Source organism: Lissotriton helveticus, chromosome 3_1 (assembly GCF_964261635.1).
Source record: "Lissotriton helveticus chromosome 3_1, aLisHel1.1, whole genome shotgun sequence".
In the NCBI taxonomy this organism is placed as follows: domain Eukaryota; kingdom Metazoa; phylum Chordata; class Amphibia; order Caudata; family Salamandridae; genus Lissotriton; species Lissotriton helveticus.
In genome coordinates this window covers 1,933,415,631-1,933,431,361 of record NC_136061.1, presented here as the reverse complement: position 1 = coordinate 1,933,431,361, position 15,731 = coordinate 1,933,415,631, and the positions used below count along the sequence as shown (strand labels likewise).

Sequence of the window (15,731 nt, the reverse complement as noted above, 5' to 3'; positions counted from 1 at the left end):
AGTTCCAGATGGAAAAGCTGGAAGAATACAACCACCGAGAGCTCAAACAATTTTGCATGGACTTAGGCATTGCTACCACCGGGCTAAGCACAAAAGAAGACTTCAAAAACGCCCTAGAGGCCTGGGCAGAGACAAATACCGCAACCCCCCGGGACCCCGCAGCCCCGGAAGTCAACACCACCCGGACGGAGGAACGGAGAACAGGCCCTTCCCGTGAAGAGATCCAAGAGCGGGAAAAAAATAGATTACACGAGTTAGACTTGGCACGACTCAGATTAGACGGAGAATTGAAACTGGCGGAACAAAAAATAAACTTAGAACACTTACGGCTCAGAGAAGAGCGAGAGGAAAAACAGAGACAGAGAGACCTCGAAGAAAAAAGACTGGCATACGAGTGCAAACTAGCGGAGATAGAAATACGCAAGCTGAACAAAAACCTAGGGGTGCCCGAGCAACCGCACTCCCCGGGTCCTACCGAGCAGAAGGTCCACATCCCCAAGGATGTGGTCCGAGAATATCACCGGAATGACGACATACAGCAGTGGTTCAAGGCCTATGAGATTGCCATGACCGCCCACCGGGTCGCTCGAAGTGACTGGGGAGCCGGTCTATGGGGGAGATTCGTCAACGAGGGTCGTGATGCCCTGCTGCAGCTTCCGGACCATCAAATGACGTCCTATGACCACATGAAGGCCGCCCTCTTCAGTCGATATGGGCTTACACCCGAAATGTACCGCCAGAGGTTCCGCAACTGCACCCGGATCCCAGGTACGACGTGGTTGGAATACGTGAACTATTTCAGCCGAGCCTTCGAGGGGTGGATCAAGGGTAACAACGTAACCACTTACGAACAACTCTTCAATATCATTGTGTGGGAGCACCTCTCCAACAACTGCTTCGTCGAGCTCAGGCAGCACCTCCTCGACAGTAAATTGACTGAACCCCGGCAGCTCGCCACCGAGGCTGACCGGTGGGAGAGCACCCGAGTGGCCCGGAGTGGGCCGAATGAGCAGAACAGAACCAACCAAGGTCATCATCGTCCCCGAGGAGGAGGAGGAGGCCCGGGCCGGGGCAGAGACGCCGTCCCGGCCGCACCCACTAACGCCACCCCGGCCCCAGCAGGCCGGGGAACCCCCCCGATGCGCCCGGGGTTCCGAGCTAACGTGACGTGTCATCGATGCCAGCGAGTCGGCCACTATGCCAGTGACCCGACCTGCCCGAAGAACCAGGCCCCCGGACCCCGCCAGATGGCGGCCGCCGCCCTGGGAGAAGAACAAGTCTCCGAAGACACGGAGACCTATGAGTCGGAGCAGTTCGAGTGGGAACCCGCCGCCATGACCCTGGCATGCCTAGGAGGAAGAGACATGGTCCCGCGGACTCCCCTGCCCGCCAACACTCGGAAGTACAGCCAATGGGTGAACATCAATGGGCGCAAGGCCGAGGCCCTGCGCGACACCGGGGCCAGTGTGACGGCCGTCCGCTGTCACCTGGTGACCCCAGAACAAATCCTACCAAACGTACTTTGCCCCGTCCGATCGGCAGATAACTCGGAGAGCCTGTGTCGGATGGCCTGCGTCCCCTTCGAATGGGGAGGAGTGTCCGGCATGCTGAAAGTAACTGTCCGTGACGATGCCCCCGTAGACTGCCTCCTGGGGAACGATCTCGAGAGCTCCCCGTGGGCCGCTGTGGAAAGAAGAGAGCATCTGGGGATTTTGGGTCTCCCGGACTGGGCGTGCGTAACCACCCGGTCCATGGCCACCCGCACCATCCCTAGACCAGAAGAACCAGAATGGGCAGCACCTCCGCCCTCGATCACTCCAGAAGAAGACTTCCTCCAGACCGACCACCCTGACCCCACCCCAGAGGGGTCCACACAGCCCCCCGAGCTTCCCGACCTGGCTCAGTGGCGCCAAGAAGGGGGGCCCACCCAGGAACAATTCCGGCAGGAGCAAAAGACCTGCCCCTCCCTCGAGGGATTGCGACAGCAAGCGCTCGCCCAGAGCCAAGGAGACACCACCGGGGCCCACTGGGTTTATTGGGACAATGACCTCTTGTACAGCGAACAGAAAATCGCAGAACTGGGGGCCGGGCGAGTGCTGGTGGTGCCCCTCCACTTCAGAGACTTCCTGTTGAACCTAGCCCATGATGTCCCCCTGGCCGGGCACCTGGGCCAAGACAAGACCTACCACCGCCTGGTGACTCACTTTTTTTGGCCCAAAATGAGAAATGACGTATCCAACCATTGCCGGTCCTGCCCGACCTGCCAGGCCAGCGGGAAGAGCGGCCGCAAACTCAAGGCACCCCTACAACCATTCCCCGTGGTGACCACCCCGTTCGAAAGGGTGGGAATAGACATTGTGGGGCCCCTGGACCCCCGAACAGCACAGGGGCATCGCTTCATCCTGGTCCTGGTGGACCACGCTACCCGCTACCCTGAGGCGGTCCCCCTTCGTACTATAACAGCCCCAGTAGTGGGTCGAGCCTTGATGGGGATCTTCTCTCGAGTGGGCTTCCCCCGGGAAGTCGTCAGCGACAGGGGTACAAACTTTATTTCAAAGTATATGAAATCCCTCTGGCAGCAGTGCGGAGTCACTTACCGCTTCACCACCCCCTATCACCCCCAGGGGAACGGACTAGTCGAGCGGTTCAACCGCACCCTCAAGGGGATGATCATGGGGCTGGAAGAACCCCTACGCCGCCAGTGGGACGTGCTACTACCGTGCCTCCTCTTCGCCTACCGAGAAGTCCCCCAGAAGTCCCTCAGCTTCAGCCCCTTCGAACTCCTGTACGGACACCCCGTTCGCGGGCCTCTCAGCCTAGTGAAGGAGGAATGGGAGATGGCCCCCCTAAAGACCCCCCCGGACGTCTACAAATACCTCCTGACCCTCCGCAATCAGACCCGGAAATTCAGGGAAATCGCTAAAGCCAATCTGGAGGCCAGTCAAGAGGACATGAAGAAGTGGTACGACCAACATGCCTCCTCCATCGAGTTTGAACCGGGTCAGCAGGTATGGGTGATGTCCCCCCTCGAACCGTGTGCCTTGCAAGACAAATGGACGGGGCCCTTCAAGGTGATCGAGCGCAGGAGTCCCGTCACCTATCTCATCGACCTGGAGTCCCCCCGGAACCCCCTCCGGGTCCTCCACGCCAACAGGCTCAAGCCCCACTTCATGCGCTCAGAACTCAGCCTGCTGATGGCTACCGACAGTGGTACGGAAGGAGACTCCGAGCCCCTCCCTGACCTACTGAGGACTCGGGAAAGGGATGGCTCGGTGGACGGGGTCCGACTCTCCGAGGCCCTGACCCCAGAGCAGCGTCAAGATTGCCGGGCCCTCCTGCTGCCGTTCGCAAACCTGTTCTCCCTCGCACCCGGAGTCACCTCCTGGTGCCTGCACGACGTGGACACGGGGGACAGTCCTCCTGTCCGACACCGGGCGTACCGAGTACCGGATCGGGTACGTATATGCATCCAAGAAGAAGTCTCCAAGATGCTCGCCCTCGGGGTCATCGAGCCTTCGGACAGTCCCTGGGCCAGCCCGGTCTTCCTGGTCCCCAAGGCCGCGGCACCGGGCACCACACCTGAGCTCCGATTCTGCATCGACTATCGGGGGCTGAACGCGGTCACCCGAACCGACGCTCACCCTATCCCCCGCGCAGATGAACTAGTCGACCGCATGGGGGCAGCCCGCTACCTAAGCATCTTTGACCTGACAGCGGGCTACTGGCAGATCGGCCTCACCCCCAGGGCCCAAGAACGTTCCGCTTTCTCCACCCCGGACGGACACTACCACTTCAGAGTGATGCCCTTCGGCATGAAGAACGCTCCAGCCACCTTTCAAAGACTGGTGAACCAGGTATTGGCGGGCCTCGAAGAATTCAGCGCCGCCTACCTGGACGACATCGCGGTATACAGCCGCCACTGGGCAGACCACCTCCACCACCTCCGAGAGGTCCTGCAGGCCCTCCAACAGGCCGGCCTCACCATAAAGGCCAGCAAGTGCCAAATCGGCCAGGGGTCCGTAACCTACCTCGGACACCAAGTGGGGAGCGGTCTGGTGGCCCCCCTCCAACTCAAGGTAGCTGCCATCCAGTCCTGGCAACCCCCCGAGACACAAACAGAGGTCCGAGCCTTCCTGGGGCTCACCGGATACTACCGGCGGTTTGTGAGGGACTATGGCAGCATTGTGGGGCCCCTCACGGAACTCACGTCCAAGAACAGCCCAAAGAGAGTCAACTGGACGCCCGACTGTCAAGCAGCCTTCGAGACGCTGAAGGCCGCCATGTGCACCGCTCCTGTACTCCAGGCCCCCGACTACAGCCGCGAGTTCATCGTGCAGACCGATGCCTCCGACCATGGTATTGGGGCCGTCCTCCCCCAACTGAACACCGAAGGGGTGGACCAACCAGTGGCCTTCATCAGCAGACGCCTACTGCCCCGAGAACAGCGCTGGAGCACCATTGAGCGAGAGGCCTTCGCTGTGGTATGGGCCCTCAAGAAGCTCCGGCCGTACCTCTTCGGAACCCATTTCCGGGTACAGACGGACCATCGGCCCCTGCAATGGCTCATGCAGATGCGGGGGGAGAACCCCAAACTATTGCGATGGTCCATCTCCCTGCAGGGGATGGACTTCACTGTGGAACATCGCCCTGGCCAAGACCACGCCAACGCGGACGGCCTGTCCCGCTTTTTCCGCCTCGACGAGGAAAGTCCCCAAGAAGATGGGTGACTCTCCCCGCCTTCAGCTGGGGGGGGACGCATGTTGGACAGGCCACATGAAGGGCTCGCTCCCTCCCCGCAGGACAGGGTCCGGGCCACCGTCAGCACCATTGCCCGGCCCAGCCGCCATCTTGGACACGGCACCACGCGGCCGCGTGGCCTCAGCCCGACCCCAACCCTGGGCCTGGCCAGGCCCCGACATCCCGGCACCACCCTCCACCCAGGAGGTGAACGGACCACTTGGCAGGTCAATGGGAGTACAAAGTGTCGATGGCTCTCCCCCGCCAGGTGCCGAGCACCCCCAGCCTCCTCGGGCGCTGGCTCCACCCCCCTGCTGGGTGTCTGGACTCCCTCATCCCAGACCTCCCGACCTCCAAGAGCGAGGGTCCGGACATCAAAGGGCGCCAGACCTATAACTGAGGCAGCCCCAGGACAGGAAGGCAGTTGTATCCTGGAGTCGAGAGACACCGAGAAGAACTCATCCTTGACGGACTGCTGGCGCTGCCACAGCCCTGCCTTGTGAACTATTGTCCTGCCTGCTGGCGCTGCCGCGGCCCTCTGCAACCTTCATCCTCGTGGGACCTGCTGGCGCTGCCGCGGCCCTCTGCAACCTTCGCCCTCGTTGGGACCTGCTGGCGCTGCCGCGGCCCGTAGTAACCTCCATCATCGTGGGACCTGCTGGCGCTGCCGCGGCCCGTTGCAACCTGCATTCTCGTGGGACCTGCTGGCGCTGCCGCGGCCCGTTGTAACCTTCATCCTCGTTGGGACCTGCTGGCGCTGCCGCGGCCCGTTGCCACCTACGACCTCTTCGGGACCTGCCGGCGCTGCCGCGGTCTGACCCATCCGAACACCGAGCTCGAGGATTGTGAGCTATCACCGTTACACCTCCGTACCCGTGGGTACCAAGACTGTCCCGCTACCCCCTTCCCTTACTAGAGACTAGAATTGAGAGGATCATCGTGTCCTGATCGCCTTGTATCGTACCACTCTACTACCAGAAGTGCCTATAAAAGGTGTTACCCTGATCTTTGTGTGGTGTCCATCTGTGGGGGGGAAGTTACCTGTCTGTGCGATCACTGTGCTCGGCCGACCCTCCAGGTCTCCGTCTAACACATACATTTTGGTTTTTAGCAATTCCATCTATTGTGAGTCCAATGAAGCAGTTTAAATGACTTGCTTTAGAACAGCTGCCAGCTCATTTACTTAATTCCATTTGTGATTGTTTTTATTATCACAAAGTAAAAATTACTTTTTCTACATTTAAATCTTTTCAGCACCTGAAATTGTATTTTAATTTTACAACATCCATAAAGGCTCCAACTCATTTTTAATCATTAATGACAGCAGTATTTCTAGCGTTTCAAGGAAAAAGACTCATAGTAATGCTGATACAGGTTTTGCACAAGTGAATAGTGAGTGAGGACAAAAATGTTGGATGGATTTATACACAAGCCAGTCACCAAATTCATAACATAATAGATGTCTATCCAACAAAAAACTGTCTGCAGCTTCAGCTAAACCATGCCTAGAGAAATCTGAACGGGTAAAAGTAATTTTGGTCCACCGATCTCGTTATTAGCCAATCCACACCAAACCTTCAAGGAGTCGTGAGTTATATGTGGATTATGTTTCTTGGGAAATTCTCAAGCAAAGTTGTGAGCAAAACACAGAAACTGCACTACAGTGATATTTGCCCCCTCTGCAAGATACGTTATGGTTCTTCTTTACAAGATCATGTATGAAGCTACTTTACAAAATCTCAGGTGATGTGTCCAGTGGTTCCCCTACTCTGCAAGTAGATTTTTTGGTTTGAGGGTCGCAAGATACTGTTTGTTGACAGCAAAGAGTGGTTTGGGGCAACATCAATTACAGGAGAGACTAAGGAGCCTAAGGAGCCGCAGGCACAATTAAGAGGACCCCAGTACATAAGCTCCAGAATGGCTACCTCACTATCAAGAGCTCTCAACACCGATCAACCTGCTGCCCAGGGCACACAACAACTTAAGGGAACCTCTCATGCAGCTCTACAAGGCACCCTCTAAAAGGCTTCAAGCACCCCTACTGTTCTGGGCTCTCAAATCCCACTTCCTCAAGCCTGCTCTCATTTATTTTCCCCAGTACACTCTCAAGCGAGTATATACATCCTCCTGCATAGCTCCTCGATGTGTACTGAAAGCTAAGGCCCAAGACTGGATTTGTAATCAATATGTCTGCTGCTGGAGGCTATGCATTTCTTCACAGAACACGGTTAAGGACGTAGGAGCTTACTGCTGAAACACGATACATATACCAAACATTGCAAGCGTAGGGAAAAAGCATGATAACCTTATGTAATAGGATACTCTGCTATGACCTTTTCTGCAGCTGACCAACCACCTCATCTAAAACAGTGACGCCCCTCAAAAAAGAAAGGTTACAAAAACTAACTTTATGGTTTGCGAGCTAGATCAATCTAACACAAGGTACTTCAAATTCAAACAAACTTAGACATACTTCCGGCAAATTAGGTGCCCACCAGGATACCAACAAGTGAGGTGTGTCATAGCCAAACCACTTACTCGGGTTCAGACCACTCAGATACCAACCACCCTGTCACTTTCAGTAACAATAGAGCCAAAACTTTCTAGTTTGCTTGGCAGACAGTAGTCTAGACAGACTTATCAAAATCTACACTTTACTCGACGATTACACAGTTTATGCAGCCCCACCAAGGCTTGATTATAGCTGACAGTGACACACCAGACAAAAAGTAAAAGTATTTTCCAGTATCGCATTGATGGTATACTTATAAAACACAAGCATTATTGGGGAGCTTATTCATCATACTACAGGATCAATGCTTTTATGTCCCACCACAGTAGACCTTCACAGTGGTTAAGATCTCTTTTTAGCAACTACTGACTTGACCTGGTGAAAACTCAACAAACTTTATACCCACGGATGACAAACATGCTACTTACTGCATAACCCCACAGAACACAAACAATGTCACACTGAAGTGAATACTAAGTGTATGTAGTAGATGCTGAATTGACGGGGCATAGAGGTAGACCTGATCAACCTCCCTCCCTGTAGGATCGACTCTCAAAATCTATCACCAAGGAATGAACTCAAATTCATACTGAAGCAGAATCTACACAGATGTAAAGAAGTAACAACTGGGTCTTCCTCCATCAATCCGAATTTCAGGCTTGCCCATCATCAGGCTCTGATAGCACAGGTACCAGGTGATGCTTACATCTCTTCTTGGGCATCATCGACATTCTACAATTGGTTCCCACTCAAACCTTCCTGATCTAAAACAATGGGCACAGAGGGGGTCCTCCAAATCCCAATCATTCCTACCACTTTGAGGGTTTCACGGGGATCTGTACTTGCCCGTTATTTGCATACTGCACAATGACACTGCTGTCCACCAAGATGCCGTGTACAGCCAGCTACACATTAACCCCTTCCATGCTCATGACGGAACGGTTCCGTCATGAGCGTCGGTTGGCCTGTGCTCATGACGGAACTGTTCCGTCATGAGCCCGTTGGCTCATTAGAACGTTCAGCACAGCGCAAAAATTCGCGCTGAATCGGTTAAAGAGTCAGAAGCTAGCAGAATCCTTAAACTCAGAGCCTGACTTTTAAATCATGTAAACCTGATATCTGTAATGTTTCCGAAACTCAACACACCAAACCTGTTCTTATAAACAGAGGAACCCAGGGCCTCCTCGAAGAGACTCAACATTCTGAACCTAGATAACTTACTAAAGTGCTGGTTTCCTCATTGACACTTTTCTGCTGTCTACGGTTCACCTAAAATGTAATCACAAACAGCATGGTTCCAGGTTACATCACTGGCCAAGAAGAGCATGTATAAGACCCCTGAGGGAACAGATACAAAATCATTGGACGTCAGCTCTGACTTCGACAGAGTTAATTGTTCCAAACTATGGTCCATGATGGCTCGGATGGGAGCATACTCTGCACTAATCAATTTTTTGTACGATTTACACAAAGATCTTTCAGCTCGTGTCCGGTTTGGTCCTAACGGGGAATGTACTGAGCAAGCTAAACTGTGTCATGAGGTTCGTTGGGGCTGTATTTTAGTTTTTTTATTATTTATCTTTTATATTAATCAATTAGAACAACTCTGACAGACCCTGGTGTGGCTGTCAGCAAAAGCTGGAGGCCGTTTTATACCGGCCCAGCTTTACGTAGATAACACAGTTTTAATTGCCCGAACAGCCAAGGGATTACAAAGACTTCTTAACCTTTTAATTGATTTTATGAATAGCCTTTACCTCTCTACCAACTACTCGAAATCACATGTAATGAAGGTCGGTCCGCCCAATACGAAAACTATTACATTTGGAGTAGATGGTAATTACGTCAGTCAGGTAGATGAATTTAGATATCTAGGGGTCCAGCTGGACTATGGTCTAAATTGGCACCCACTTATAACTCAGAATGTGATGTCTTTTAACAGAGCTACGTTTAGTATTGGTTATTTCTCCCATCGGCTTGGGAGCACCCACATAAAATCTGTCTTATACATGTTCAGGGCTATGTGCATCCCACTAGTGAGTTATGGCAGTGGAATTTGGGGCTATGGCACAGTCACCCAGATTCAAGTAGCAGACAATACATGTTTAAGGGACCTATTGGGAGTCCCGCAAAGTGTACCCTATGAAATTATCCATGAAGAACTGGGATTACGTTACATCATTGACCAGCTCCAACATAGCCCCTTAAAACTTCGACTTTCAATGTGGTCAAAGGAGGAACTTGGTTTTAATAGACTAATATTGCAGGACTGTCTGAAATTTGATAAGACCTCCTTGATTCCGTGGGTGGTCTATATCTTCATTAATATGAAATCTTTAAGGAGGCACGATTTATATGCTAATGCCAGTAGTATAGTTAGCTCTGATCACAAATGGGTTGCAGCGGCATTTATGGATATGACAACAGCGGAGGACTCTGCTAGATTGAAACTCCTTGTGCGACATGCGATTTTAGTGACAACTATGAGCAATCTAGAACCCTATTTGAGCTGGAACATGAAACATCACCAGCGACGTTTACTGATATATTTTAGGTTGAACTAATTCCCACAATTAGTTTCTTTTAATCATAGCTGTTTTAAGGATTCGGAATTGCCCTTATGTAACTGTGACATTGTCTCGGTCAACAACACATTACATATTGTTATGGGTTGTCCGAAAAATAATAACTTGCAACACAAGTTTTTGCGACCAATCTTAAAAAACAATGACTTTTACTTAAGTCTGGCTGGCTACAGCATTTTCAGTTCTTAAACTGACCTACAGTAGGTTTCTTTCTCATATGTTATCTTTCTGGGGGTTTTAAAGCAAGTGTGTATATGAGGATGTCATTTTCTGCCTTTTTTTTTTTAACTACCTTGTCTTTTATGATTTCCTTTCTAAAATCGAATAAAGAGATTACGTTAGGTCAACGGAGTTTGCAAACTTTTGCCCATTCTGCGCTCCGTTCCAAACGCAGAGTTTAGGCAAAAACTTCCCTCCGTGGGGGAGAGGAGTTGGTCAGCCCCTTAACCCTCCCAAATTAATAAAAAAATTAAAAAGAAGCCACTACATGGTGTTTTTTCATAGGAGAAGAGCGGCCGGCAGAGGAGGAGGGAGTCATGCAGGTAAGTGCCTTCTTTTTATTAATTTGGGAGGGAGCGTATTTCCACTGAGTTTTTTTCAAACTCCGAGGAAATACAGATAGGGGCACTATGCCTTCTACGCCCACCCTTAATTTATGTTATGATACAAAATCCACGCTGAGTGGGACATTCTATAATGGATCGTCATTAGCATTTTTGTGATTTATTTTCTGGTTGACAGTTGGTGTTAAATAGGCCTCAATTATCCTTTCTTCATCTTTCTTATAAAATGATCACAATGTGGAAAGTTTTACACTTTTAAGAAGACTTAATTTTCGATTTAATGTTGGCCATCATGTATTTGACTGCATTTTTAAAATGGATAATCTGAAAATAACTGCAATGCTCGACTCGCTAAAAATGTTCAAAATTGCCAATTTTATAGAGCTGTAAGAAATGGGGTTCAGTACTCTAGCGGGCCCAAAGATTATTTTTTTCTAAACACATGGATGGAGCGCAGCATTAGAAATTTTAAAAACCACTGTCCCAGATGAAAATGTACCTCTGATACGGAGGGCGCATATGGTTCTGATATCTATAAAGCTCAGGTGTCCTATTGGTTTAGGTGTGAAATTTATAAGTAAACACAATAACTTTATTGATCTTCAGATTCAAGTGGACAATTTTTATTAATGCAAAACCGCTGATGCGAAAGGCATGAAAGTCAACATGCATAGGTTGACACGCATCAATGATATACTAAACCCTAGGATCCACGACGCCCATGAACTTGGAAGCTGATACTACATGTGATCTTCTTATGATATGGTCGGGGGATTTATTTGTGCATAGTGCTGCATAAAATAGCACAACACAATCGTGCAAGAAATTTGGAGACGCAGCTAAAGATAAAGAGTTCCTGCAGGGTTTTGGTTGACACGATTTCTCCCAAAAGTTACATTTTATCAAAGTTCCTTCCTGTATTTCAAATTTCTGTCTCTACATCAACTGCCTAATGAATTTTAAGAGGCAGTATGTATCTGACATCATTCTTCAGTCAAGTACCAATTCTTAGGAGCCACTCTTGATGATCGAAGGGGATTAAAAAAACATGCTCTGCTTACACGCAGGCCACATAACACACACGATTGTCAGAAACTTCAAGCCAAGCAGGTAACACTTCTGTAAATACTTCTCATTACAAGCAGAACTACTCACCAACACCTCAAATTACACAGGCACACACTTCCCACATTAATGCATTCCCAATACATTTGAGCACCGCCCAAAAACGTCTCCAAAACAGTGCCACCCTTCACCGGGCACCTCTCAGGATACCAGATCTCCAAAACTTTACAATACCACCTGCCCCAGAAACTCTTCTGACAGTAGTAACACCACCCAAACAAATGCGCCCAGCACCGCACTCACCGTGATGGTCACCTCGTGCTTCTTCAGTCTGGATTTGAGGCTCTTCATGGCTTTTCGAGTAAGATTTACTTCCGCTTAGCTCCGAGACCCGGGAAAGCCTCCGGTTTCATGCGCCTTTGATCCCCAATTTCCTCCGAGAACCGGGAAGTTCCCTGGTCTCCTCTTTTAAACTCCTGGGTCTCCCCTCTCCCGTTCCTGTTCTGACACTCCGTTTTCGGAGGTCCCCTCAGTGTCGGACAGCACCTCGGTCTTTGAGAACACCCCGCCACCCTCCTCCCCTGCTTTCGCCCCCCAGCCCTCCGCGCACGTCTGACAGACCCTCCTACTCTGGGACTGCTGAACTCCTCCACTCCGCTGCCAGCCTAACCGCCTAGAAGCAACAGGAGGCCACCTTCCAATCACGCGTCGCAGCCCTGGTGACGAAGACAGCGTGAACCAATCGTACGCCTGGAAAAGGTACCGACTGCTCCATAAAAGTTTTTCAATTCGCTTTCATCGGGAGCGCTGCACCTTGGCGGCAGAGGCGGGGCCGTGACCGTGACGTGTCTAGAGGCAGGTGAACGCCATGGGGCGGGCCAACGACGCCAGATGTGTGATCGGAGCCATGGCTTCAGGGGGAGCGGGGTGCCTATGACGCCACTACTGACGGTTGAAGGTAAAATGGGAGTCCGACGATGCCAGATTAAGTACTAGCGATATTAAGTCACGAGAGGGAGTTAAGGAGTTGCCTTTTGAGGGAAAACTTAAAAGGCTGAGCTTTGTGGGGAGATCCTGATTTTTTTTATAATGGTTCAGGGGAGTAAAGGTGCGGTGGCTAGGATAACTGCCACGTGGCTCAATGTCTCTCGCGACAGTTTTAGCCAGCCCTGCGTTTTATGCCAAACAACAATTTATTCGCAAAGCGAAGATGGACCTTACTTTAATAACTAGTGTTACAAATGCCTTTTCATCAGTAGTGCTGTTGTCTAAACTGTCGTACCTGACAAGGAGCCTTCACTATGGAGATACGCCTGCTCTCTTCGATTGCAATTAACTTTATCGGATTGTACATTTTGCTGGGTTCTACAGCAAACCCTTACATATGTGCACTTGCACTGGCGCTCCCTCATCGATGCTCCAGGCAGTGAGAACATGGAGTATGACAAGGAGACACTACACATAACAGGAGATTAAACGGAATGTATCTAGTTATAAGCGAGCAAAGATAAATATAAAAATACATAAATGCAGACAACAGCATAAGCAACGCATGGAAAATAGATGGGAAAACAAATCTGAAGAAATTGAGGTCAGGAGAAGAGTATGCAACTCATGAGAAATGCATGGACAAACACGGAAATCAACCAATTAACTTAAACATAGCCCTTATAATGCTCAAAAATTAACTTAAAACATAGTCTTTGAAACACATAGGTTTGGTTCTACACAAGTAATTCTCAACACATTTCCTTTCCTGCTGAACGAGTAACATATCTGTATGAACGTTGGGAAGAGATTGGCATGTCACAGTCCTTACCACCAATTTCCGACGTATTCTGCACCATTGTGGCTTTTTTCACGGGACACAACAGAATGTTTGTACTTGTTTCAGACTCTACCATACGCCACACAATCTTTAACTTCCCTAACCTGCACAGGCACAGAGAAACGGAACCACCCCTTTCTTGCCTGGACAGGTCACCCAATCTCCAACTTTCGCTATTAATCTCCTCGCAGAGTCACCCACTCTTTTTCCTGACACTGACAATGCCTTATACACATTCAATACATTCCCAGTCGTGGAACAATCTTTCAGCTTGCAAGCGATCCACTCATGATTAAAATTCAAACCAGCAATACTTCCTCTTATAAGAGTAAAAGATGAGACACTGGCAGTAACATGCGGTGTGCTCCTTATTGCCCACAACATATCCTTCATCAAAGACCTCCATATGATCCCATTGACCAAGTCCATTGCAACTGATCCTTCACTACACCGTTAACTCTCTCAACTAAAGCATTACTTCTGGGATGGTAAAGAGAAGTCCTTACTAAATAAATTCCAGCTATTTCAAGTACATTCTTCATCTCGGCTGACACTAGTTGTGTTCCAATGTCTGTCAAGAGCTAGTCGGGATAAACCTCTCTTGTGAAACTTTTCAACAAATGTAACCTCTGGCCCTTTGGATAAATAATCAGATAAGACCAGAGCAAATGCGGATGTACCACCCAAAACTTCAAGCACACCCTAAATATCCAGAGCAAGTTTACTCCCTGATATTGCTGAGACCTCCATGAGTGTAACCGGAGATTTCAGTCACTGAGGACATATGCCTCACAATCTTTCACATGATGTTCAGCTGCCATGTCTATCCCTGGCCATCTCTCACACTATGCTATAGGGCAAGGATACCACCATGACCTTCAGCAGTGTGGCCAGACAGGACTAGTTCCTACCTTAAATCCTTCAAACAGGGGTGCCCCTTCACCACATATCCATTCACATTCTATAATCCCTCATCAACATCTGCACTTTTACAGCTACTTCCTTTCACACGGAGCTCTGCCCATCACTGCACCTATTATGCTGACCACACACCATATAAACATCTTTCAGCTCCTCATCTACTTCACCGCCATCGTGGTCTTACAGCAATCTGGAAAGACAATCAACCACACATTTCCTTACACCTGACACATATAATGGCATTCCTGAAGGCGATATTTCCACTTGGCAATGCTAAGGGTAGTACCCCCAGCCCCACTGGTGCTAAATAAATAAATCAAGAGTTTATGAACAGTTCACAGAATATATTTGCTAGCCAACACATAGTTTCTAAAGTACTGAAAAACAAGCACTTTGCCTATCCAATTATCATTGAGTCTCTTTTGCAGAGGTAGCGCCCCAACCCACAATTGCTGGCATCAGTCACTCCTGTGCTTACATCTTTGGTATTGAACAATTTCAAAGGCTGGGCAGAAACAATGTGTTACATCTGATTAAAAACCACACTGCACTTCTTGCACAACATATTTCTCATTTTCTTAAATAACTTACCAACCACAGCAGGTTTGGTAGTATTCAACTATAGCCCGAAAAGGATTTGAGATGATCTCTATCCATTGGTATTGATGATTTCTCAATTGTACTTAAGAACTTCATCTTGGGTTCAATCCCTTAGCAGAAACATAATAACCAAAGTAGTCAACTCCATCCTGGGCAAATATAAACTTGTCTTTTCTCAACAACATTCCTCTCTTAGAATGTTCAACATTCTCTTTAACCTAGAGTCTTCCTCTCCCACATCCTTCCCACATCTGAATATCTCGTCCTGACAACACACTACTCCATCAGTTCCTTTAAACAGGACATTTATCATCCCTTGGAATACCTAGCATGCATAAGCCTATCGAGAGGTCATCCAAATATAACAAAACACACTCTCAATCAATACAAATGATGTGAGGTGTCTGGAGTCCTCATGCAGTTCGATATGGTGATATGCCGCTGACATATAAAGAGATTTAAGCACAAGCACTTTTCAGGGTGGACAGCTTTTTGATATTGGGTCACTGTTGACAACCCAAATATTGTGATTGAGGTTTTGGAGGTCCACACACAACTTCAAATATTCATCCACACCACAGGTGCCAACCGTTCAGAGACTTTTATGGGTTCAGTTATACATCGCCTGCCGCCTCCAGCGGACGCTCCCCCCGGCCACGCCCACTCCTTGACCACGCCCCCTCGGGCCGGTATTTAGGGGCTGATTGAGAGCTCTTCCCTCATTGGAACACTCCCTTGCCTTCAGTGGGAGCTTTTAGACCTCTTTTGTTTTTAATTATTGCATTTACTTTTGTCAGCGCCTATCTGCGCTTTCATCCTCACGCTGCCTACCTTGCCTTGGGGCTCTGCCCTTCACTTCGCCGCCTGCGCAGCCGAGCTGGTCGCTGCTGAGGCCGCTTAGTCCATCGCCTGCCGCCTCC

The 15,731-nt window shown here is 49.7% G+C and overlaps 1 protein-coding gene and 1 long non-coding RNA gene across 4 annotated transcripts in view; one reads left to right on the top strand and one right to left on the bottom strand.

The window, feature by feature from the left end:
- UACA (uveal autoantigen with coiled-coil domains and ankyrin repeats) overlaps nt 1-12,181 on the bottom strand; it is a 369,235-nt gene extending 357,054 nt beyond the window's left edge. For 2 of the 3 annotated variants that reach the window (XM_078682983.1, XM_078682984.1), the window contains exon 1: nt 11,766-12,160. In XM_078682983.1, coding sequence (XP_078539109.1) covers nt 11,766-11,813 — 48 coding nt within the window. In that variant the 5' untranslated portion in view covers nt 11,814-12,160. Of the gene's footprint in view, nt 1-11,765 lie in introns of all 3 variants that reach the window. The other variant, XM_078682980.1, reaches the window with a different exon arrangement.
- Nucleotides 12,182-12,274: 93 nt separating this feature from the next.
- Nucleotides 12,275-15,731, top strand: part of LOC144823987 (uncharacterized) — a 101,465-nt gene continuing 98,008 nt past the window's right edge. Inside the window, exon 1 of the long non-coding RNA XR_013608864.1 lies at nt 12,275-12,420. This is a non-coding gene — a long non-coding RNA (uncharacterized LOC144823987). The remainder of the gene's footprint in view (nt 12,421-15,731) is intronic.